Source organism: Tyto alba, unplaced genomic scaffold, assembly GCF_018691265.1.
Source record: "Tyto alba isolate M040663 unplaced genomic scaffold, T.alba_DEE_v4.0 Super-Scaffold_12, whole genome shotgun sequence".
NCBI lineage: Eukaryota > Metazoa > Chordata > Aves > Strigiformes > Tytonidae > Tyto > Tyto alba.
This window is the reverse complement of record NW_024881274.1, coordinates 3,606,238-3,630,491: the sequence shown is the minus strand read 5'-3', so window position 1 is coordinate 3,630,491 and position 24,254 is coordinate 3,606,238. Positions and strand designations below refer to the sequence as shown.

The 24,254-nt window shown below is 40.9% G+C and overlaps 1 protein-coding gene across 2 annotated transcripts in view; it reads right to left on the bottom strand.

Moving 5' to 3' along the window:
* Positions 1–24,039, bottom strand: part of MAP3K3 (mitogen-activated protein kinase kinase kinase 3) — a 40,883-nt gene extending 16,844 nt beyond the window's left edge. For both annotated transcript variants that reach the window (XM_042787116.1, XM_042787117.1), the window contains exons 1-8: positions 23,765–24,039; positions 16,978–17,099; positions 16,527–16,616; positions 13,413–13,453; positions 9,268–9,367; positions 7,848–7,961; positions 4,267–4,387; positions 354–487 (exon numbers count right to left, since the gene is read on the bottom strand). In XM_042787116.1, coding sequence (XP_042643050.1) covers positions 354–487; positions 4,267–4,387; positions 7,848–7,961; positions 9,268–9,367; positions 13,413–13,453; positions 16,527–16,616; positions 16,978–17,099; positions 23,765–23,768 — 726 coding nt within the window. In that variant the 5' untranslated portion in view covers positions 23,769–24,039. The remainder of the gene's footprint in view (positions 1–353; positions 488–4,266; positions 4,388–7,847; positions 7,962–9,267; positions 9,368–13,412; positions 13,454–16,526; positions 16,617–16,977; positions 17,100–23,764) is intronic.
* Between the last annotated feature and the right edge of the window lie 215 nt (positions 24,040–24,254).

The window sequence follows — 24,254 nt, the reverse complement described above, 5'->3', positions numbered from 1 at the left end:
CTTACTTCCTCCTTTTCTGAGTGGAGAGCACAGTTTCAAATGCAAGAGGGTCACACAAACCTGGTAATAGGAAACTGAGCATACATGTGTAATGCAGAGCAAAGCTGCTCATTCAGAGGTGGAGAGACAATGCCCAATACACATAGCAACTGCTTCGAGCAGTTCAACAAAGGCTATGAACCTGCACATTTACAAGTCTGAAGCATAGTTTAAATGAATGAAACAGTACTCGTAGGTGCTAACGCAACTACAGCTAGTGAATATTCTGGAGTGAAAAAGCGGGCCCAGATAGCAGCAGAAGAGTTCTTTTACAGCTGGACATACTTTTTTCTCACGTTAATGCTCATACTTACACACTGTTCATTGGTTTCTGGGATGAATTCGCCTTCACTATTTATGCTGGTGTAGGAACCCTGCCGAGCAATGCGCTGTTGCCTCTCTGGAACGTACCCAGGAGGTGGTGAACTTCGGCCTGTGTTCTGGGAACCTGGGCCAGAGAGAAGGACATTTTTGATATTTATGCTTACTGAAATGAAACTGCATGTGCATGTACACAAAATCCAAATATTCACCTCTAACACTAGACCTCTATGATCAGAGCAGCTCTGGAGTGAACCTTACAGTCTGGACAGAAATGGAACCAGGAGGTGCTATGTCAAAAAGAAAATTGTTCAACAACCACCTGTCCTGTCATTTTAGACACTACAAGATTATTGCTGAAGTTCCTAACAAAGCAGTCATCTATTTCTAACCTCTTCTGCTCAACCTTCTGAGTGTAATTTCAGTACCTCAAGGGAAGCAGAGGACTCCAGGAATCCCTGGCTTTTGGGCATGAACTTCACTGCTGATTTCCACTTGTCAGGGCAATCAATCTTCTGTCTTGATTAGTTTGCCCAACTAGTATCATTTACCTTGAGTGACAGCACTGTTCCTGCTAGTCATCATCAGCTGAGGTAATTATACTGACACTGAGAAATTTCAGTATCACATGGGAGCACTGTTACCTTTGTAAATAACCCCAAATTTTCTGTTTATTGTGTGAAAAATTAAACTGTATGACTAGTTTGAGCAAAAACACATGGAGGTCAATTCTGCAATCTCTGTTAATTAGATGAGATAGCTAGATGGACAGGGAGTACATTTAGGGGCTAAAGGATGAGAAAACCATTTTACTCATCTGTTAATGCTACTACCTGAAGAGCTTCTGTTGTGCTACCTACTGAGAGAAACTTCACCCATAGAATTTATTTTTTTTCCTTGCAGATCTCAGAGAAGATGATACTGTAGAAACATGAAGATACAAAATCCCTTTTTGCAGTGACCTATCCACCTGCAGCTCCCACCAAGTCACACTGTGAGCTCCAAGAAATGCTGTGGGGTCCAGCCAATCTACTCAAGGTCATCCATAAAGTCAGAGACAGCATTTTAAGATCAGCTCTCAAGCTGTGCTCTTTACAATGCTGTCTTTAATTAACTGTGTGTATTCAGGTGCTATGAAAGATGCGTAAAGATCAGCAAATACTCTCCCAAGGAAAATATTTTCTACAGAAGTTATTGTAATAAAGAGTGAAGGCAAACATCGGCAGAAGCTAACTGAAAACCAGTGCACACATCTTTCAGAGGACTGCAGAAGGAAAAAAACGCCAACACTGGCATGGCTTAGAGTACATGGAGGGGTGAACTACATGCAAAAAAAAAAAAAAAAAAAAAAGTAAAATCTACTGCTTAGAGCTACCTCCTGATTTTCCAAGGAGCTCTGCAGGGCTCATGTGACACGACAAGCCAACTGGTGTGGAGATAAACAAGAGAGCGTGCATTGGGGCTTCACTGAGTCACGGGAGCACACTTTCACTCTTTCCGATACAATGCCAGGGCTGGCCAACAGGAGCCCAAGTCCCCCTGGCATCGGCCCAGCCGCTATTGTGGAAAGGCCACCATCACTGGGCAGGAAAAGGAAGTCGGCACTAAATCAATGTATATCAAAGGAAGTGAGTGGAAAAAACACAAGTGCTGCCAGAATGCTTACCAACTTTTTTTTTTTGAAATAAAAGTTATCTTTACTTCCAAACCTCTGAATTGGTGACAGCAGGCTTGAGGCCTGTCCATTTTAGAAGACAGGAACTACACAGATATAGCTGCTGCATGCAAACAACTTTTGTTGAACGCTGCTTTCAACTTTCGTTGCCCGATGCGATACGAATAGGAAAGTCTCCATTCCTGAAACACTAGGAAACAGGGGTACATTCCTTTTCCAAATCAAAGATATGAAATAAGAAGGAAGAAGAAATTCATTCAAGACTGAGCTATTGCCAAATTACTATCAGGCCTCTGACAGAACTGGAACTCTTCTGGACCTCTTAATAATGTAACAGTCTGGTACTTTAACATGTTCGGAAAATAAAACCAGTGCTTTCTTGATTGATGAATGACAGCCTAATCAGAAAGTGTCCATAAGCTGAGATAAGAGGAAAGAGTCTGTACAACTGGGATACAGAAGGGGCCCCTTATTATTATACAGTTTACCCATGACAGACACTCAGTACAGTCTGTTAGCTTTGGCATCATTATTTGGATACCTTAGAATGCCAATAAAAGAGAAGATTTTTTTTTTTTTTAAATGAAGTATTTTTGGCATTGAATTTGTCTGAAAAAAGAAATGTAGTGTTCAGACGTGCATGGATACTGCTGCCTTCTTCATAGGACCATGGAATGTTGCTCTTTTTGTGCATATTAACTTCAAACTAGAAAGGATGGGAAAACTCTTTTTGTCCCAGCTTCAGTCACGTACTTCACAAGCTTTCAGCACTTCTTTGTTTGTTTGCTACGTCATAAAAGCAAACTGTACAAAAGGGATCAGCAGACTCTAGACAGGATACAAGCAGGTTTGCTAGACAAGTATTGAGAACTACTGGTCTAGTTCTCAAGTCCTTCTCTACTGAGCCTAGTCTCCCAATTATTTTTGGTCAGGACAGCGTGGATCTGCCTCCAATTCAGACTCCCCAATATGGAGACTGTCTGTTCTAGTTTAATCAGATTTATTATTTGACACTAAGATTGAATTGCAAATACTGATCTAAAATCCTGTAATGATTATGCCTCAAGTTTACACAGTTAATGAAACTGAAGCACTTCTATTCCACAGCGGGAGCTGGTTTAAGACTTGGAAACAAAACAACTCTGACATTCCCAGCTCCTAGTACTGCCCTTATGATTTGCAGCACCTGTCATCAGAAGCATTAGGTCTGACAAGCCCTGAAATAGCTGTTGTAACAAACGCATCCATCCTCTGCTGCTGCTTCCAGCAAAATTTAGCTTTTCTTACTTCTAAACCAAAAATAATTTACACAGAACACCATCTTAGGCTCCAGCCTTCATACTGCAGATCCTTTTTATCGCTCACCTTCTTCCTGCTCTTTCACTGCTCACTAAGTTTCACACCAAGGAGCCAGATTCTAAACCACAAGGCCTTTTTTTTTTTTTTACCCATAAGTCTTTGAAGCAGTTTCAGATGTTTTACTTGTTCATATAAAAAGTTAACAGCTTTGTGCATCCTTCAACCACAGATTTAAATAGTACCACATAGTTATACAGGGGGATTATAACACAGAAATTGGGACAACTCAGACAAATCTATCAGAGATAGAAGTCATAAAAATTACAGGAGTCTTACATGAACTTTTCCACTAAGCTAACAGAAACACAAAGGAAATGAGACAAAGGTACATATTACTCTGACTTTTCCCATTATCTTTTGTGAAGTTGTGCCACTCACCTACAATATTAGCCTTGTGCTCTACTCATCTGGTAATCACAAGAGCAAAAGGTTAGGGAATTCAGCATGTAGGGCACTGGTTGGATATCCAGTGGCAATTCCTGTGCTACTAGTAAAATGCTTGATTACAGGAATGAGGGTAGATTCCAAAGCCCAACATTAAAAAAAAAAAAATCAAATCTAGGTTTCATGAACAGAAATTGCCAATCTAAATAAAAAGCTTAATGGACTCATGTAAGCTTTCCAAATTTCTAACCTCAATGAATCTGGCCTTAGGACATCCCCTTTAGCAGCTCCTCAGCTGTTCAACAACTTAGTAAGGAACTTTGAAACATTCTATTGTAAACATATTAAGAGCTTTTGAAAATGAACTGCCTTGTCCTAGAATAACCTTTCAATTTCTCATGGCTTTCACAAATGCTGTATCACACCACTAGCACCCAAACCACATGTTTCACAAGACAAAGACAAGCAGAATCGGCAAAAATACTCACTGACAGACAGATGCCTACTTCTGGGTTCTGGCTGCTGATAGGGTGTGCTCACATCCCCCACAGATTGGGAAGTTTTAATCCTGACTTGTTTGGGCAGTCCAGAATGGGGTGAAGAACTGGTCTGTTGGGTAAAATAGAAAATTAAAGTAAGACAGAGGAGCTCAAGCAGACTGCCCACAGTTTCAAAAATATCATGTTTAGTAGCAAGAAAGTAGCTGAGAAACAGTTCTAGAGCCTGAAATCTTATTAACTTCACAGAACACAAACAATAAAGGCAGCAAAAGAGCAAGCTTTTTAATTATGGTGTAAAACAGGAGTCGAACAACTAGAGCATGCTACCCTCCAGCCTCAAATCGAATGCAGGATTGACAAGTTTCAATGTTTGTCTTCCATAGTGGCTACCTATGACACCAACAAGAAGGGGCTCATAACACTCACTGAGACCAGAACATGGAAGAACCTACAATTTCTACCAGCCACCTTGGTCAGCAGAGATAAATTATGAATCTTACACTTTCAGCAGCAGTTAGATAGCACCTTGACTCCCCACAATCTTTAAAAAGTAAACTGACAATTCAGACTAAGTGAAAATAAATTCTAGAGAGTTTAAGAGTGCAAAGAATTTGGAGATACCAAGACGAATGCTTCCTGGGTTGCTTTTATTTATACCAAGATGAACGCTTCCTGGGTTGCTTTTATTTACCCTTCCCTGAACTTACATAGATGTAATCTAACTAAAAACCATTTTTGCACAGCGCCTTCATCTCATTCAAAGCAGGAAGAAGAATCAAGAGAGACACGTCAAAGGACTCCTCCCCAATTTGTTGAGAAAGATAGAAGGGGTAAGTAACTCTAGCATGCTTTGTAGGAAGAGGAACTGCAGGAGGATTTTGCAATTTAGGGCAATAGGATGCTGTCCAGGAGAACTGTTGCTCTCCTTGTGCAGCAGTTCTGCACAGCTCTGCCACAAGAAACTGCAAGGCCACGTCAGGCTCCAGAGGCGGCTCACCTGGCAATATTTAGACTGCAGCTTCAAGCAGCCAACACCTCTGTGCTCTCTCCATGGAGGATACAGGGAACGAGGGCTCCTAACAGAGGACTGAGCAGGATACCAACTATCTGAGGATGATGCACTAAGGTCTGAACATACAAAATAGCATGCATTGCCAACCTCCCCCAAGCAAAGGGGATCCTATGCATGTCAAAGAAGGTGCTCAATATTAGTGGACACTTTAAATTTTAATCTTCTTGTCCCAAAGTACCTAGTGTTCCAAAAGGATGTAAGATTCCCATCCTCTTTTGTGTTACAGAATTTAACTGTTAACTTATTTTATTGAGATGAACAGAACCAAAGGTACTCCAAGGAAATTAATTCTGATTTCTGAAAAATATTTGAATATGACTAGCAAACAAGGTGTGAGACCACACAATCAAAAAATTAAAGTAATAAATAGTTGCTAACTTAATAAGCACTTGCCCCTGCAGAGTAAGGAGGGAGCCCGATTTAAGTTACATAAACTCTACCACTAATAGATTCATGGGAGCTGAATAAAGGGTGCAGCGGTCACACCATTTATGTGGACAGTCTGGCTTTAGTACTCCAGGTGTTCAACGTAACCAGTTCTTCCCATTAGTTTCCAAACAGAACGAAAGGACTGACAACAGAAGTGAGTTGCTTGATAAAAAAAAAGCACAAATGAGCCACAGAAAGAGGCACAAGAAAATTAATATAAACACTATTCACAAGCACAGGCTCTCAGTACTAGTCACACAGCTACTGCTGTAAAGTTAATTTGTTTTATATGCTTATTTGTGCCAAAGTCACGGCATTACCTTTCCATCCCCAGAAAAAGAAAAGAGCACAACCAAAACAAAATCTGCATCCTGTACTTCAGGAAAAATAATGCTTCCCGCTCCCTCAGTGGGATGAGATCATGCAGCCAAGAAACCTCCTTCAGACTTGTGGGCTTTTGCTTTATCACATGTAGGGCTCTCCTGTCAGGCAACTCAGAGCTGAAGAGGAAGTCAGAGGAGAGGGGGGAAACAGTGGCACTTACTGAAGACTTTGCTGTTTGTTTCTGCTTTAAGTAAAAGAGGAAAAAACAGCTAATAAAAGGACAACACCACAGCACTGGCTACTGGCTGATGTAGGCATGAGATTTCCTAAGTGTTTACTGTAGGTGGCTTATGTAAAGTTTAGATAGTATCATTTAACATCTGCTTTGCAGTCTGAAGACACTGAAATTAATAGAGGGCTGTAAAAGAGGATTGTTTTACTGTATTATACCAAAAGTTAAGGCCACCTTTTACAGACTGTTTCCTGACAAAACAGAACAAAGTCTGACTATGCTAGGTCAGACCAAAGGCCTTCTTGCCAAGTATTGTCTTCCGAACAGCCAGTAACAAATGCAAAGGGAAAGGGCATAGGACAAGGAACAGCATCATCCCCTCCTACATCTTCCCAGTTCTTGGCATCCAGTCATTTGGGAAAAGGCTGTTAACACTTCTGAAGGTCTCTATTTCTATTAACATGGATTATCAAATTAAAAAATAGTGAGAAGTATATTTAAGTTCTCTTGACAGTTCCAAGAATTACAGGTGTGATGATTTCAAGAGTTTGAGCTCACAGCCCGCAGAATTTGAATAGGGATGAACATTCAAGATCCACAAGCTGCTATCAACAAAGCTCTCAAGATGAAGTAGCTTTTTGTGCCACATTCTTTGAGAGGAACTGGTAATTTGCAAATAAAATATCTAAGCTATCAAGTCTTTGGCTTGAAAAGCTGTATGACCTTAATTCTGAAAAAATTACATTGGTTGAGTGAACAAAGTTCTCCAGTCACAGGTCAGGAACAAGGGAAACTTCTGACTCTTTTTGCCCTCTTCAGCTTGCAGTTCAATTCACTGTCTGTAACAGGCAGATTTGGGAGTTTGACTTAAAGACTTACTTCTCAGTCTCTGCTGAAAAGTGCAAACTACATTGACACTCCCTGCCACAGCCACCTGTGGTATAGGAAAATAAACCAAGACAAAACTAAATTCATCTTAGGTGTGACTACACCATTATTAGCTAAAAGCAGTTTAGTTTCTACAGAGTAAGTCTGGATTCATTGCATTAGGCTACAGAACTGAAAAATCATTGCGTTTCTCACCCAGGAAAAAAAGTTTTAATAGCTTGTTTTCGAGGTCAACCTGTGCTTTCTTAAAGGCAAGATAACTACATACATTTTCAACACTGCTATTAATCAAAGGTAAAAAAAGTTCTCTCAGAACCAAACTCATTAAGTATTTTCTGAATACAGTCATTGGGTGCTTGATATAAAATGGCCTTCATATTACAGTTTAAAAATCTGCGATGTTTTAGTCCCTGAACAGCTGCTGGAACCAGGAGGAAAAAAAAAAAAAGGAGAAAAAAAGATACCTGTAGCTAAGCCAAAGCAAAGAGGATAAACATACGCCTTCGTGTCTGTGAAGCGTGATTTTTCTAATCCCTATTACTCTCAGATAAGGCTACCATCATATTTCAGAGACTTAAGGGTTAAAACTTTCATTTTGCTGTGGTCACAAAAATTGTTACCTACATTGTTTCTGTCCTGAGACAGCAATAATATTCTAAGGCTTTTCACATTAGAGCTTCGATCTAAGAGGTCTACTGCTTTATCCAGGTCATCTTGATTTTTCAAAGGAATAGACAGCTGCAAAATAAAGAACAGGAAAAAAATAATTAGAAAAGACAGAAAAAATAAGACTATTTCCACAATAGATATTTAAACAAACATTAGAAAAAGAACAAAAATAATCAGAACATAAGGTAGGATTCCAATCACTCAATTATTCTACAATTCTTCACTGCAATACTGTCTTACTGTCCTTTTTAACAAGGTTTTCTTCCCATGCCATCAGAGAAATGGCTGACTATGTGCACATTTCTCTAAGGCACCATTCACAAAAATATGAATTGCTACCTGAATTTGTTGTTTGCAAAGAACAAGTCAGAGACAGGCCCATGACTCCCCAATGAGAACACTGTCTCAGAATACTTACGAATCCAGCTCTAATGATCAAATGAAGATTGGGTTTCAGAGAGACCAGTACAAAGACTGAGGCTTTGAAAGAGGGAATCAAAGAATTTAAAACCTGCTAATAAGACCCTGTGAAATTATGCTCAGACACCTTCTATTCTACAGCCCACTCACATCTTGAAACGTAAATGTTCTTAACAGTGAAGAACCCCTTTCATTTTTGTTGGACTCTATTGGAGATTTGCATCTCTAATTAGGGATGCAGTACTGACCTATGGGAGGGCAACACCATAACAAAAAACCCAAGGAAAATTCAGGGTGTCCAGAGTAAGAAAGCAAAAAAAAAATACTTTAAATTATTAACATGGACTACCCAGTTCCTCAGAAACAAATGCTATTCCCCATGCCATGTTCTTTTACCAGTGACAGTGTGCACAGCCCCCCTACAGCATCTCATACCAGAGAGCCTCCCCTGTCCTCCCACTCCCCTCCCTGACCTAATAGCTGAGCAATAACCAGAAAGTGTTGCAGCCAGCAGGAGGTAAATGTGTTACAAATGGCTGGGCTGCTGCTGGTCAGCAGTCAACCACCACACACAATACTGATCCTGCTATCAGGCAGCCGAAGAACTTACTCTGGGACTGCCTGCAGTCCTCAAACTGGATATATATTGGCCTGCAATAGTTGCTTTCAACACTCAAAATACTTCAAATACCTTTTTCTACCTCCTCAAGAGAGTCTCACAAATGCTATCAGTACAAGAAAGCAAGATGCTTGTGTTTGTACAACAGACACATCAGTGTGATGTTTTGTCAGTTACCAGCATGTCTTTCTCTGGAGCAGATCGAGTCAACTATGGTTCACGTTAGAGGGAAGAACTGAAAATGAAATTTAGGGTTACAGAATTTGGCTTGGGAAAAGGTGGTGTCATCCAGAGAGAGTGTTACATGTTCTGAGCACTGATAACAATGCTCTGTACCTCATTGTTCATGTAGTGGAGGTCCAGTGGCTGGCCAAAGGCTGTTTTCACTTTCTGCTGCACATCTTCATAGCGCACTGGACGGACAAATGGGATAATTCTGGAACAAAAGAGAATCACTGATTGAATTCAGAGATATACTTTATAATGCAATCAAATTAGATTGCTGAACTATTAAAACTACATTTGAATCTTCTCCTTTCATCCTCAAGCAGGTGGCGAACCTTTCCAATTTGAATTAATATTAATTATTTTCGCAAGGAATTATTGATCTCCAGCCCATTTCCAAATGGTTTGTCAAAATGTAAGACTCAGCTGAAGATTTCAAATAGAATGCCTTTGTCCCTTGATAGAAAAGTATCCCTTACTGAATAAATGTCTTTCACATAACAGGATACAAATCTCCTATGCACTTTGGCTTAAAGAATACTGCCTCAGGCACAAAACACAAACAAATACATTCAGTGAGAGTTGAATTAAAAGCTGCAGAAGGCCCAAAGAGCAAAAATTATTTGGTTTAAGTACTCCAGTATCCAAACTCAAAACTCACTCCCTAAAAATTTCCAAAATGCGTTCCACTCGAGAGGTTTCAACAAATATTCCCACAGCAAAGTTAGTGCTGAACTCCCGAGGGAAGGCTTCAGCAGGAAGATACAAAGGAATCTGAAAACCCTCTTTCCCAAAGGTGGTCTGTGATGTTGGCTGCACCTCAGCCCTCTGCATGCGCAAGTCAAACATCTCCAAACATCTGAATCACAGACTCACTACACTGTCTCTGCAGTTATCCTTCAAATCCTATGCAACACGGCAGGGGCTTTTTCTCAAGAATTGAAGTCAAATCTACCTAACTGTGCAACTGGTTGTACCTCATGGCTTACTTTATATAAAAAAATTATCTTTTTAGTTACAGAGGGCAAATAGATCAAAACTTAAATACTGCTTCAGCTGTAATAGCACTGGCACAGCTGACCTGCAATAATTCAGAATATTCATGTAAGACAGATCAGTCTGATCAGTCTCATACTCTCATGCTTCCTCCCTCATGAGTATTTTTCATCTGTAATGCATCTCTGGGCACCTTCATTGACTGTCATACAAAATATGCACAGATTTAAATTATTCTGATCACTTTGCCCGAGCCCAGACCTTGTGACACACAAAACCCTCAGTCGTAGCACGCAGCCATTTCCTCTCCAGTTGAATGGCAGGAGTTTTAGACTCACACACACAAATAGCTTCAAGAAATCCAAAATGGCAACAGGCACAGCCATCCTAGGGGAATCCTGCAGAATCCTGTGGCACATGCATGCTTTTCAGAAAATGACAGTATAGTTTTTGTTTTTATTACTGTTTTGCCTACCTTGGAATAGAAACTCTAATGTTTTAGGCAAAGTAGTAATATGAAGTTCCAGCAAAGCATCTAAAACTGTTTATTTGGCTGGAATGTTCTTCTATAGGAAGTTGCCAAGTACTCAAAGTCATTACCTTGACAGCCATGGAAAAGGAGGATTTTCACCCTCTTCAGAAGAATCAATGAGTAAAATATCCTGGGTCAAGATCTGGAGGATTCAAATGCGAACTATAGTTTACAATCCACTATTCTAACCAACCAAGGGCACCTACTACTCAGAAACCCACTTTTCATCTCTGCTGCACAAGGCCCAGATGGTTGGTTATTCCTGCCTTCGGGCTCCTGCAACCAGACTTCTCGCCATCTGCTTCCACGGGCCACGAGACCGCACCGCGTCTCCACTATGGGCAAGTTAAACAAACAGCTTTGGGTCACAGCTGACAGCCACCATCCTTCTGCAAGCTATTAGAGCATTTTGATAGCTGCTTATCCCACCGCTGCAACTTGAAGCAACTCTGCTTTGGCATCGCTAAAATACTTCCACAAAAATCTAGATTATTAGAACCACTTAACGATTTTGCCATCAGGCAGAAATAGGAAGACCCGAATGGACCACAGAAACTCAAGACCCATCTGAGCTCAGTGAAACCCCAAATCACCTCTGGGGAAGCACACGTGAGTTTGCGCTGAACCCGTGCTTTGGAATGAAAGCTTAGTTTCCAAAATGTCCATCCAGCCTGCTTCACGAGCACTCAGTATCCTTTCACAGCATGCAGCTTTTGTTTTAAATAGCTCTAGTGTTAGTTGGCTTCCTTAGCCCCTTCCCAGGAAGGGTTCATCTTGCTACCAGACCTACAACATTCAGCTATTTAGAAATAATTGTCCTTGTTAAAAAGCAGCCCACAATAACATTTTCTACATATTACTAAGAAACCCATCCATGAAATTACAGTACTCTGGCACCATACAAACGTAGTTTAGCTCTCAGTTGAGCTGAAGTTCCTTATAAAGGCTTCCATTCTACACTCAATGCATTAAAAAGCAGAGCTGTTCTCAGGTGCCACAAATTCTATTAGTTTAAAAATTCTGTGCGCTCTTCTAACACAAAATCATGGACTGCAGGGTTTAAGGAGCCCATTCCTGCCTGACCACCTTAAATATTTGTGGTTAGATCTGGCAGCTTCTCTGAAACCAAGCACACACACTTACATTCTCAGTGCAAGCCTGCTGTCTGTAACTGCATACCACTTTGGGAATGGGGAATTCAGGCGAGCGTAACTGCATAATTAGACTAACACACAATCAACCTTTTCATTTTAATGTTACTTCAGAAAAAAAAAAACCTTTCTCCCCTGAGCTCTGTGCCATCTTAAATGCACTCAGGCAGAAGACTTGCAAGATGATAGGACTGTGGTGACAAGATTTTGCTTCCGAGTTAGCATGTCCTAATGTGGTATCACAAGTAATTGTGACATGTCGCACAGTGGCTCTGTTGTAGTCCACACAATGCCTCTGACACAGTAGAGTGCTGAGAAGATCTGGCTGACAAAGGTGGCAGAAGATCCCAGCTATGATTATGTGTAAAATCAAAGTTGAGCACCAAAGTCACGGGTCTTTTTAGTGACTGAATTCACCATGTAGGACTTTGGTGAATGAAACAGTTCAATTTTTAAGGAAGACTCCAAATTATTCTCTACTGCCTGCTTTACCAACAAGAATGCCTCTGCTTTTCTATTTTAACAAAAATCCCTAAACTTGACAACGGAGGATACTTCAGGAGGAGCTGAAACAGCTCAGTCAGTAACCTTTGCTAGTAACAGTCTATTAGCATTACTACATACAACTTGCACAACTGTACTATCAACATTAAGTTTGCATTTTATCATGAAACTGTGAACTAGTTTATATTGAAATTATTGGGTGGGATGGGAGAAACCAGAGGATTCCCATAGGATATCTGTGAATAGTAGCACACAAATTCATGCTTACACTTCAATTAATTTCTTCAAAAAAAGGAAACTGGAACCTAGCATCAAGATCCCTTTTTCCTCTCAGTGAGAGCTCAAAAGCAGCCTCAAAGAGGCTGCAAACAAGCTTGGAGCCTTCCTGTACATTCACACAGTCACCAAGCAGCCATAACAGTATTGAGAGCTCCTCTCAATTAGAAGGCAAATAAGGGGCTTTTTGAGACCTACTTTGAAATATCTAGGCAATTTTATCCATTGCAAACAATACTGTAAAGACTGAAAATGACAATTCAGTTAATTCTGGTTTTTTTTTGTTTTGTTTTTGTTTTTTTTTTTTTTTTTTGTAAAAGAAAGTCTCTGCAAACCAAGTATCAGATGAAATAACAAGGAAATTTTTACACCAATGAAAAAAATCTTTCCTTGATATATCTGTTGCAGAGTCACAGGAGGACAGTAATAGTGATAGGTCATCAGGAAGTGAGAAACTAGAAAAGAATGACCCTAATTTGATCAGTTTCATTTGGTTTTAGTTAAATGAAACAAGAGGAGAACGTATTTGAAATAAGACTATCAAGCTGAATTTATTTGAGGCTGGACAGCTTGCTTAATATTACTGCATTTCACTTACAAATAGGTATGTTGGAAATAAATCAAAGGGAAGTGTTGCATGACACACTAATATTTAAAAATAACCAAGTCATGTATGATCTCTTTACTGGGTGTTTTTCATTCAGGAACAAGTGAAGCCAACAAAATATTTAACCTAAATTACTGATGACTGAATTGTTCTAGTAAGTAAAGAATAAAAGTAGTGAAGACAGACTTACCGTCTTTCCCCGTTATGTTCAAACTTTATCCTTACATCATTCTGCAGAAGAAAGAACAAAAGGTTAGTTCGCAATGAAACTATGGCATACTTAATAGCACACAAATGGATCATAATATGATTTTAAGGCCCAAACACAGAATGGGTCAATTTGTGATTGCAGTTGGCATCAACTCCTCAAAAGGCCACCCAGAACACAAGGCTGATTGCTTCAGCTTCCATGGAGAAAGCTGACTGTGGACAAATGGCCGAAACGTGAACACAACACCATTAGGATTGGAGAATGAGAAGGAAAGGGGTAAAAACCAAGTTGTAATTTTTATTAATTGTCACTTAAACAGAGGAAGCTGAAATATACTTTAACTACACAGAAAATTAATCTATCTTTAACACTGCACAGCAAAAATCTGAAATGGAGTCCAACTGCATATTCATCTGAACTGAAGCTAATTTTCTTTGTGCATTCTCAAAGGAAGCATGTTTTCTTCTATGGCAAAAAAGAGAGAGATAGAAGGAATGTGCTACATTCTTTATTAAGGCACAGATGAAATCTCTGCTTTTGCACAAATGCAGTCCCTGAAACTCAAACTGAAGTCACAAACAGAGTTAACTATGCACCATCTTTTAAAGTGCAAAGGGGTCATCATCCATATCTGGCAGATGGTTAAAAGCACTGACCACACAACCTGTGCGTTTCACTGTAAACTCAGAAGATGCTCTGTGGCACGGAAGAGTCAACATGCTGAACTTTCAACTCTGGAGATCAAAGTTCAAATCCCAATTTAGGTCACAAAGATAAAAATAAAAGGAAAAAATCTGCTCTGATAAGACTCTATAATTTCTGCTGCACAATTTATGTGATTGGAATAGATTAAGCCATCTGTGAAAGCCTTAGACAATAGGCAATCATACATCTAGGAACTTCAAAAAAATGTGGCCAGGAAATGCTCTTTAGCTAGAGGAAGTATCTGGCAGGCCTAGTGGTCAAGAATGCAGTTCAAAGGGACCCATGCAATCACTGCGAGTACAGAGTATTCCTGCAGCCGTACTGGAGGTACAGAAATGAGCTGCCCCATCAGAGCGACAATCAGCTGCAGGTGGGCAATTTACACAAGACTTTACCAAAGACATTTTCTCAGATGTGCGAAGAGAAAGAACTTACTCCAGAATAACACCAAAAAGAAGCAAATTATAGAGAACTCATTTTAATTGAACAGTAAAGGAAAAACGCAGCAAACAGCATAGGAAAAATAAACTATAAAAGATGTCCACCAGCCAACTACTGATGAAACAGTTTTTCCTTTGACATAACGGATGGAGCAACGATCCTTTTATATTAGGATTTTCAGGGAAGTAAGGCTCTAGATTTTTTTTTTCTTTTTTTTAAATAGCATACTATTCTAAGCAGCCCAGCCTAAGGGAACTACATAGGATTGTTTGGATGAAACTGAATTAAAGTAATTTTTCAGATTAAATTTGTGACCTCACGATATGTTTTAGGTCATGAAACAGCTAAGTGACAAAGCTCTCACTAGTTAAATTTAGACAACACAAAGATTCTCAGGGCTCTCTGTAAACCTTTCTTCAACTTGCTGGTACCTAAGCAAACTAAAATAACTTTCAACTCCTCTGCATGCTTTCAAACCTATAATTTGTAACAAAGGGATGGTGGCGAGGTGGAATTTGGCATCTATCTCCTGATGATTTTTCCAAAAGGATCAGACACTGATCATTCATGCCTATTTTTCAAAGATCTAAGAAAGGTGTATGAAGTAATCTTAGTGTTTACATTTCAGCGAGAAACTAGAGGAGTTAAACACCTAGTGTTGTCTCCTTCAAAAGCAGTGAACCTATCAGCTGTATCAACCACTTTTTAAAGCAACTCACAAACTGTCATAAGACACGAGTAAGAAAGCAAATCCAAGTTTAGTAGGTTAGTGTTCCAGTTCTGTGATGCAGTATCATAAATAACAATTACAGATTTCAATTTAAGACATCTCTGTATTTACATTTCTAAGCGATTTGGAAAGGATTTTGTACTACTCCATCTATGGATTTGTCCAGCACATTTGAGGAAATCCCAGATCCCAGCTGAAAAAGTAGATTATGAGCAGACAAAGCATAAGGAAGAGACAGACGTGAACTTTAAAGCCTGCTCCAAAAAGCTTAAACCTGTAATAGGAATATAAGCTGAAAGAATTACTTTACTGATATAGGCAACTTCTGTTAACATTAGTTTAACTGCTAGTAATTTAATATTTTAAGACGGTAATGGACAAACAATTTTTGACTGAAATTGTTGCTTTTGCATTCAAGTATTTAATTCAAATGCCATGCAGCATATACTGACAGAGCAATGTTATTCTGCCTTTTTTTTTCTACCAGAAAGTCAATGTAATAGTTTTCTCTACAAAAGAGTCTCTACCAATGTTGAACAAACGTAGAGAGACTTTGAAGTATTGATCCTGCCACTTATTACCTTGGGAAAAGTATTTCTTTTGAAAAAAATGGACTTCACATCCTCATATCCAAACAAGGGTTAGTTTCATTCCTGTCTTCATGTGACATATGACTGGGTAACTCCTGACAATCCTCCCCATTAAAGACGCTGCCTTTATTCAGACACCTGCAAATAGCTGTTTCCTTTTTCACTGAAGCAAGGTTTATTACAGTTTCACTAAAGCCAGTCCTTTCAGACAATCCCCTCTGCTGTTGTTCTCAGAGCAACTTCAGTTGGACTCCCTTTTATCAGGATCTTCATTCTGTATTCACATGTGGTCTGAATCATGTGAAGATGAGACCAGCATTAGTTCATTATCCAACTGACTGCTTTATGCAGCTTTAAATTGCAGTGGCCTCCTTTTGCATCACAAATGGAAATACTCATTTCCTTTTATTCAGTATGCTTCTCAGTTCCCTGCTTTGAATTTAAGTATTATTTCCACTACAATGAAAAGTGCATCATACTGCTACATCATGACAGAGTCAGTAAAGAAAAGCTTTCCTGGCCTCCCACACCTGTTTAAATGAATTCTGCAAAGGTCACTGCACACAACTTTAGCAATTATAAATTAGGAGCATGTTTTAATATTGAATAGGAAGCTAGTTTTCTTACCGGAATTTTTTTTTCTTCCACTGCAGAGGCACACTGGTTTGTTATTGCAGGGCTGCCCAAGAGGGGTGGACTGCTGGCATTGTGTTTTTTCTTTAAAAATAATAAAGTCATTTAAAAAAAACCAAAGTCAATATGATTGTGAAACCAGAAGACCACTCAGTAAACTTTTTAGCTAATCTACACACATCAAACCCCATCAAAAATACATGTGGGAGTAAGGTAGAACACTAAGATGTTGCAAATTATCAAAACTGCATCCTCCCTAGTCCATAAAGGTAGGTAAATAAAAAAGCTACGATGTTGGGAACACAGCCTGAGCAAGAATAGGGAGCCCATGCTTCAGCAGTCAGAAGCACAAGACAGAACTGAGGCAGCACACCCACTGTCAACCTGCCCTCTTCCCTTCTCCCTCCAGGTAATGATTTCCAGTACTCACTTAATGGCTTGTTACCTGTTTGTTGGAGTGAGCAGTGTCTTTATTCTTCATGGTATCATATCCAGTCAGTCTGTGGCGTCGGCTCATCTGGAGTGCTACCAGGTCCTTCATGATGGATTTCAAGGCCTCTTGTTCATCTGTGATGCACAAGAATTTTAGTAGTAAGTTGCCTGGGTGAATATCAACCATAACACTTCCACACTTGTTTTCTGCTGGCTCACAGAAAGACAATCCTTTCTAGGATCTTTGCAAATACACTGTAATTTCGTTCAGTCATAAAAAGCCCAAATTCAACCTGATATCATAAAGTAGTAAACAGACAGATAAATTTGAAGTCACTTGTCCAATGTTACAGAAGGATCTGGCCATAGTATCCCCAGCCCCTGGTTTTGTTCAAATCGCTTCACAACAAACAGTACAACTTGGACACATTTGCTGGATCATCACAGGTCATTTAGGAAGGGCAAAGTGATGTGTTTCTGTCAAGGAAAACCTGGTAAGAATCAGTTCTTTCCAATTTTATATCATGTTAACTTAGAATTCTTTCTTGCTAGCAGAACAAACCACGGCCAGTAGAAAGAAAAATGAAAATCTGGACAAAGTCATCTTAGAATATCTCTGAATTCAAATACACTTGCACTGATTTTCTCAACACATTCCTTCCTTCCCCCAAAACAAGCTGATGGAACAAAGTTCAATCCATTTAATGAGACTTCAAGATCTACTGAGCAGATTCAAATTGCACAGCATTAAGAACACTGTCTGATGGCAGAGTATAATGCAGCAGGTTCAATTCAAGGCTTCCTGCAAATCCAGGGCAATAGAAAACACACACTGAAATATTTCTTATACATACTACTGACTGAAAATTACTTTCTGAAGCTAAGATTTCTGATGTAACCAATTTAAAGTGTTCTTCCACTGCTTATTAGTTTTGAGCATAGAAGTGATATTTAGCAGATCTTTATATGAAGCCTAGAGAAAAATAAAGACAAAAAAAGGAGAGATGAATCGTAGCTGGGCTGTGGTGGATGCTAGCATAAAGTAGGATGGTGTCTAAAAGCTACTGAAAATAATCTTTTGCTTTTGCAAGTATAACAATCCTAAATTGCTCAATACTGCAAAAGGTTGAAAAAGTTGACATGTGAAGTTTGGTTCAAAATGGGACAACGCTAGCTGCTTTGCTCCTAGGCGCTGCGCCACCAGTGTAACAAAGCAGCATTGGATGCTACCGCCCAGATGATCTGCTGCTGCCACACTCATGCCTACTGTATCGCTGGGCTGTTGTCTCACATAAGACTCAAAGAGTTTTTAGAGATAAAGCACTGTTTCCTTGGCAAATAATATGTCCATTTAAATCCTTCCTGATATTGAGGCAAAATTTAGGCATGAAATTTGAACCAGAGATTAGATCAGCTCTGAACATGCCTAGAAGAAGAATCTTCTAAAAGAGTCTGGTTGGACTTGACCACCAGTTTGGATTAAATTTGGGGTGGGTTTGACAACTGGAACTTTTGGAAGCAATATGAACCAGTAAATGCACAGACAAGGTGATCACATCCCTGCTTATATGACAGTGTCAGGTGCAGAGTGCTTGACATGCCAGAATGCTCGTGTCTTCCCCAAGTCCTTAAACATTCAGTTTGACATACTTAAAATGAAATAAGCATTTTTGAGGCTGATCTGTAAATAACTAAAACTTTATTTTAAAAATCCAGCATAGCTACACATTTGTTTCTGACTCATGATGCTAGTTTGGATGGCTAATGGCTTACATTTGGAAGTGTTGTCCTGGGAACAGTTGGTGTACATTAAATGACAGACTCTTGCATCCATATTTCTCTGTACTGGGGACTCATTGGGACTATTTGTTTCTTTAATTTCATGTTATGCATTTGTTCCTGACTGTATCTCAATGAAGCTTATGTTTTATGCAGAAGACTGGGTTCATAATTAATCAATGACTGAATAACAAACTAGATTTTCACAATGCTTAAAAGATGACAGATGCGAGACACATACACTTTCTAAAGCATGCAGAGAACACATGCTATCAAAATTTAGAAGCAAAAGGGGAAAAAAACATACCTACTTGTAAGGGGACAACAGCTAAAAAAGTCCCAGTCAGGACAAAAGTCACAAAAACATTATCTTTGGTTTAACCAATAGTTTCTGCCCAGAAAGGTCTGTTTTAGCTTCCTGAGAGTACGAAACACTAAGGCAGAGGTACTTCCATCACGGTCTTCACTGTGTATCACCAGAAAACCAGAAACACCAAGCCTAGGACAGACGATAGAGGGAAATTGAAAGAAATCTCCCACTGCATTTGCAGAAGGTGTTAATTAGAGTAAAACTCTTAAAAAATGAAAGCAAAGAAAATAAAGTTACTTTAAAAAAAAAAATCAAAACCCACCAAATTTGTGCTGTCCAAGACAAGCCAAATGAGACAATAACTACATTGTGGCAGTGGAGAAGGGAGAGCACTCCTTGAAATTCCAACTGCATGCAAAAGAAGCAAGGGGTATAAGTAACGCAACCAAAGCAAGAGGTTGCTTTTTTGAAAAGCACATCAGCCAAAGGAAATAATTGCTAGGATCTATCTCAGCACTAAGTAACCCCTTGTGGGAGTAAAATGTGAAAAAACAGTTGTGAATGAAGTTAAAGTTCCAGGTAGCTAACAGCACAACTGTTTGTTTTTTGTTTTTTTTTTTTTTTTTTTTTTAATTGTTTCCAACTTTACATTTGAACGTTTAACCTTGTACCTTACTGGAGTGTCTCCAATTTACTCTCATTCTTTAATCTTGTTTGATATTAAGCATAGCCTTTGAGTCACCTGGCAGACAAACACAGTAACTTTGCAGAGCAAAATATTACAAAATATAGACTGGCATATCCCTGGAGTGCCTACCACCCAAAACATGCTGTGAAGAGCGGGGATACAAGTTTTCCACTACAGTGCAGTTTGGGTTTGGCCAGATACCAGGAGGATGAAGAAGAGCTTGTCTTGGCAGAGTTCCTTTGGGCAAGAAGCAAAACAGCTATGAAAGCAGTTTATAACTAAGCACTCATGACAAGAAATCAAGTCAATCAAAGAATATGTCTCCGAACAAGAATTCGCATCTACACAGTACGGCACACCACTTGAAAATAAGGATGGATGGTTACAGTGCGATCGTCTACTGCAGGTGTTCGATCCCGAAGCCCAGGCTGTGTATAAAGCCTGTTGGTTTACAGCATCTCACTTGTACGAAGAAGTGGGTAACGAGGACAGGCACCTAACCAATTATGTATCTCTTCATAAAGATTGTAGCTCAGCTACATAGTGGATTTATTTATTAGCTAAGGCAACTTGTGAGCTTACGATATGCCAAGACATTAAACTCTTAAGGGCAGCATCTGGCAAGCATCTAAATCCCAGTTAGCGCACTGCGAGGTCAGTATCTCACTGTAAACTTGGTGTCCTCTGTAGACAAGTGCTAATGCAGCGACTTCACTTGCATCCATGCAAAAAGGTACACCTTGTGCTATCAAGGGCTGATGGAACAACTTCCGGTGAATTCAAATCTTACGTGATTATACATTTTTTAGTAGTCTTACGTTGAGGTATTGGCTCCCTAGTCCCAAAACACACATTCTGTAATTCATCCCTATGTTGGTGAGGTAGGAAACAATGAAGTATTTCTCTTTTTAAATCATAACATAAACATCAAATATTGATCTGAGCTTGCATAGGGAAAAAATGTTTCCAGTTAGGATTGCACTGTGATGGATTTAATGTTGAGAAGCATGAATACTTCTTTATTTCCATCAAAATAGAGGATTTCCATAGATTGACTTTAAAGAAGCACGTGTAGCAGCATCACATTAATCACACAATGCAAAAGTTATTACAAATGAAAACTAAGCAATTTTTGAAGCGCACTGAGAGACCCTGTTTTGCTAGGCCTCCAGAAGGTCTGGGAAACACAGTTCTGCTTTGTGCGGGAAAGATGTTGTCCAGGAAATGCTTTTCATGTTTTAAAAACTACACTCAAGGATTTTTATAACATCGATAAAAGGGAGCTGCTACTCACAGAGAAAGCTATTCCTCTGCATAAAGCATTTATTTCAACTAATACATGGTTTATTACACAGGTCTGAGCAAGTCAGTGTATTTGCTGTGGCAGAAGTGGAAATAGTTTTGAAAAAAAAAATAACACCATGAAGTTCAGAGTAAAAGCATCTGCACATTGGTAAAAACAGGAAGTCTGTAAACCCCTATAAACCAGGATGCTATTTTATATAGCATGATAATAGAAGACATGATGCCACATTTGTTTAAAAAAAAAGAAAAAGCAAGCAATTAAGCGTGAGTTTGTTATCTACCACCACAGCAGCAAATTGGTTGTTTGTGAGAATGACCAGCAGCTCCAGGAGCAATGAGTATACTTCACAAGGGAGGCAGACAAACTGAGTCTATGTTAAAGTTCTGAAAAAAGTTTCTGAAAAATTTTGAGTCCTTCACAACAGGCCATCAAATGAAACACTGGGTATTCTGGGACAATCTCAGTGGTAAAAACATGCTGTTCTGCACAGTTTTTAGGAAATTGCAAGTGACCTGTTATGTAGACTTAAAAGAAAAATCAGAGCTTCTCAACAAACGCAATCCATATGGTATGGATTTGGGGTACCTCCTTCTCTCACACAAATTAAAAAAGAGTTTGGGATTTAAGCTGGTCCTAACCTGTAGGCTCAGCCCTGCTCCCCTCCCGGCCAGCACACCGGGGGTGTCACTGCCGCTAAAGCCAGGAGCTGGGCTCTGGGTGCGTGTGTAAGCCAAGGGAAGGAAGTGACACAGGCAGGAAAAAAGAGCAGATCGAGGGAAAGACTCAACTGCATCTGGGCCTGCACCGTGCACTTCACCTAGGCCTGCCACACACCATCCTGCCCAAACACCACTCTTCCCCCTCCCTTCCCCAGCGATACATGTATTTCCCGGTATTAGAAGCAAATACCTGTATTTTAAACATTGTCAAGGAGCTCTTTGTAAGGAAATAACCTTCAGTCATAGCCCAGTCATAGCCCCTTCTGTAAAGAGCCCTCTGAGCTTCAGCTGCACCAATGGAGTTATGACAAACTGAGATACCAAGCTCTTACTGTCAACCAGCCCATGGACCTTTCAGATTAGTTTACAAAAAACAAGGTGGAAGAGAAGTAGAGTGTGACATAGCCTGTTATCCATTATCCTTTAGAGGATTTGATCACAACTGCCTAACAAATTTAGGCAAGATATTCCCTGTGATGAGTGTTCTGCTGGCAGCTGCACAGTGATGACTCCAGCACAAGTGTACAATACCATGGTGGAGCAGCCTGTGAAATTGTACTTTTTCATTTTGCACTCACGTGTTTACAAACAGGCATCCAATTGCTGCTGGAAAACAATTCCATGGAAATCCAACTTCTTCCTTCTCAACTATTTTAAACTTACGTACTATCTGGCTGGTTCCTTTTGAGAAGATAGAGACCAAGTGACACTATGCCTCTCTTTATAAAAGAAATGTCTACTGATGGATCTGCATATATTTGTTGTATTTACAAAATCAAAGCAGAGGAAATTAAGTTGCTGTACTTCTGCTTTAGGCAACACTTGCAGTGCTTCATGCCTTTACAATAGAAATATAAGACCTAATTATGCATACAGACTAAATAATGAAGGGCAGTCTTAGAAAACTAAACTTAGTTCTAGGGAAGAAACACTGAAGTTGTAGCCCACAAAGCCATGCAACCCCGCGCTTATGACAGTAGTAGTAATTCCCTTTCCAGTGGTCAAATATGAGTAAGTTCTGGTTTAGAGCAAATAATTTTTTAATTCTAGTACATGAGACCCCTCTTTAAACTGAAAAGGGAACTATGTACATAAAAACCCCCTCCATAAGCAGTTCTTTATACAGGACATACAGTTCAAAAGAATTAATCATTCAAATTCAGTCATGGCAACTTCTGGCAGCATTTTACCTTTGAAAATGAGCTTCTCTAACTCCTTTGCTTGTTTTTATGTTACTGTCCGGGTTAAGTACAGCAAATGAGAATTCAGTGGAAGGTTCATAGAGAAAAAGCTATTTTGATAGACTCCCAAGCTGCAGTTAATACTACACTAAAAATTTTCCCGATTAAGTTTAAGCACATAAATTCCTGTCTCAGAAATAGGCAACCTGATTCTTAAGAGATTGCAAAAACTTCCTCAACTCTCAAGCCTGACCTACTGATCCTCAGTTACTCTGTCTGGCCAATTTTAGTAAAAGTCTGAAGTGGTGTGCGTGCGTGCGGCTCGGGCAGGCAGCGCTGCCGAAATGCTGGGGGCTCACCACGCTTTCTAGTACAACACGGGTCTGTGAGGTTTTTCTTGTTGTTGGGTTGTTTTTTTTTTGTTTTTTTTTTTTGTTTTTTTTTTTACGATTTAAAAGAAATCCCTTGATATACACTGTTTGCCCTGGGCAAGCGGTTTCCGCGCCTGCCGGTGCCCCAGTTACTGACCGATACAAATTCCCGGGAGAAGCCCCGGCGGGCAGCAGCACCCAACCAGCACGGACCCCCGGAGGCCGCAGGTTGACCCGCTTCCCCCCCCACCCCCCCCCAGCCTCGAGGGGCCGGGGCGAGGCACCCGGTTACCGACGGGTCCCTCACGCTGCGGTCGCGGAAGGCCCGGCGCGGCGCGGGGCGGCCCCGGGCCCCGCTGCCCCCCTCCGCCGCAGGCCCGTGAGGCGGCCCCGGGCCCCGCCGAGACGGCCCCGCCCGATCTCCCCCCGCTCCCCGCGGCTCTCACCCATCTCGGCGGGCGGCGGGCCGGCGGGCGGCGGCGCGCTGAGGTACAGGGATGTCACCGCCGCGGCTCCATGGCGGCCGGGCCGAGGGGGAGGGCTCACGGCCGCCGCCACATTCCCAGGCCGCCGCTGCCGCCTCCTTCCGGCGGCCGCGCTCCGGGTCCCGCCGCGGCGGCGGGGGAGGGGGGGCGGGGGGGAGGACGGGCGCTCCCGGTCGCTCCCCGCCGCCGCCGCCACAGGGCGCCCGGGCCGCGAGCAAAACAAACGGCTCGGCGGCCGCCGCCGCGCACCCGCCGCCGCCGCCGCCTGCCAATCACAGGGGCCGACCCGCCGCCGCCCGCCAATCCCCGCCGCCGAGCCACCCACCCGACGGCCCTGCTGGCCAATGGGCGTGCGACCAGCCGTGCCGCCCGCCCCGCCCGCCGCCGCGCCGGCTGCCAATCACGGGGGCCCGTTCCTCTCGCGAGCTAGCCCCACCCCCCCACTAGGCGG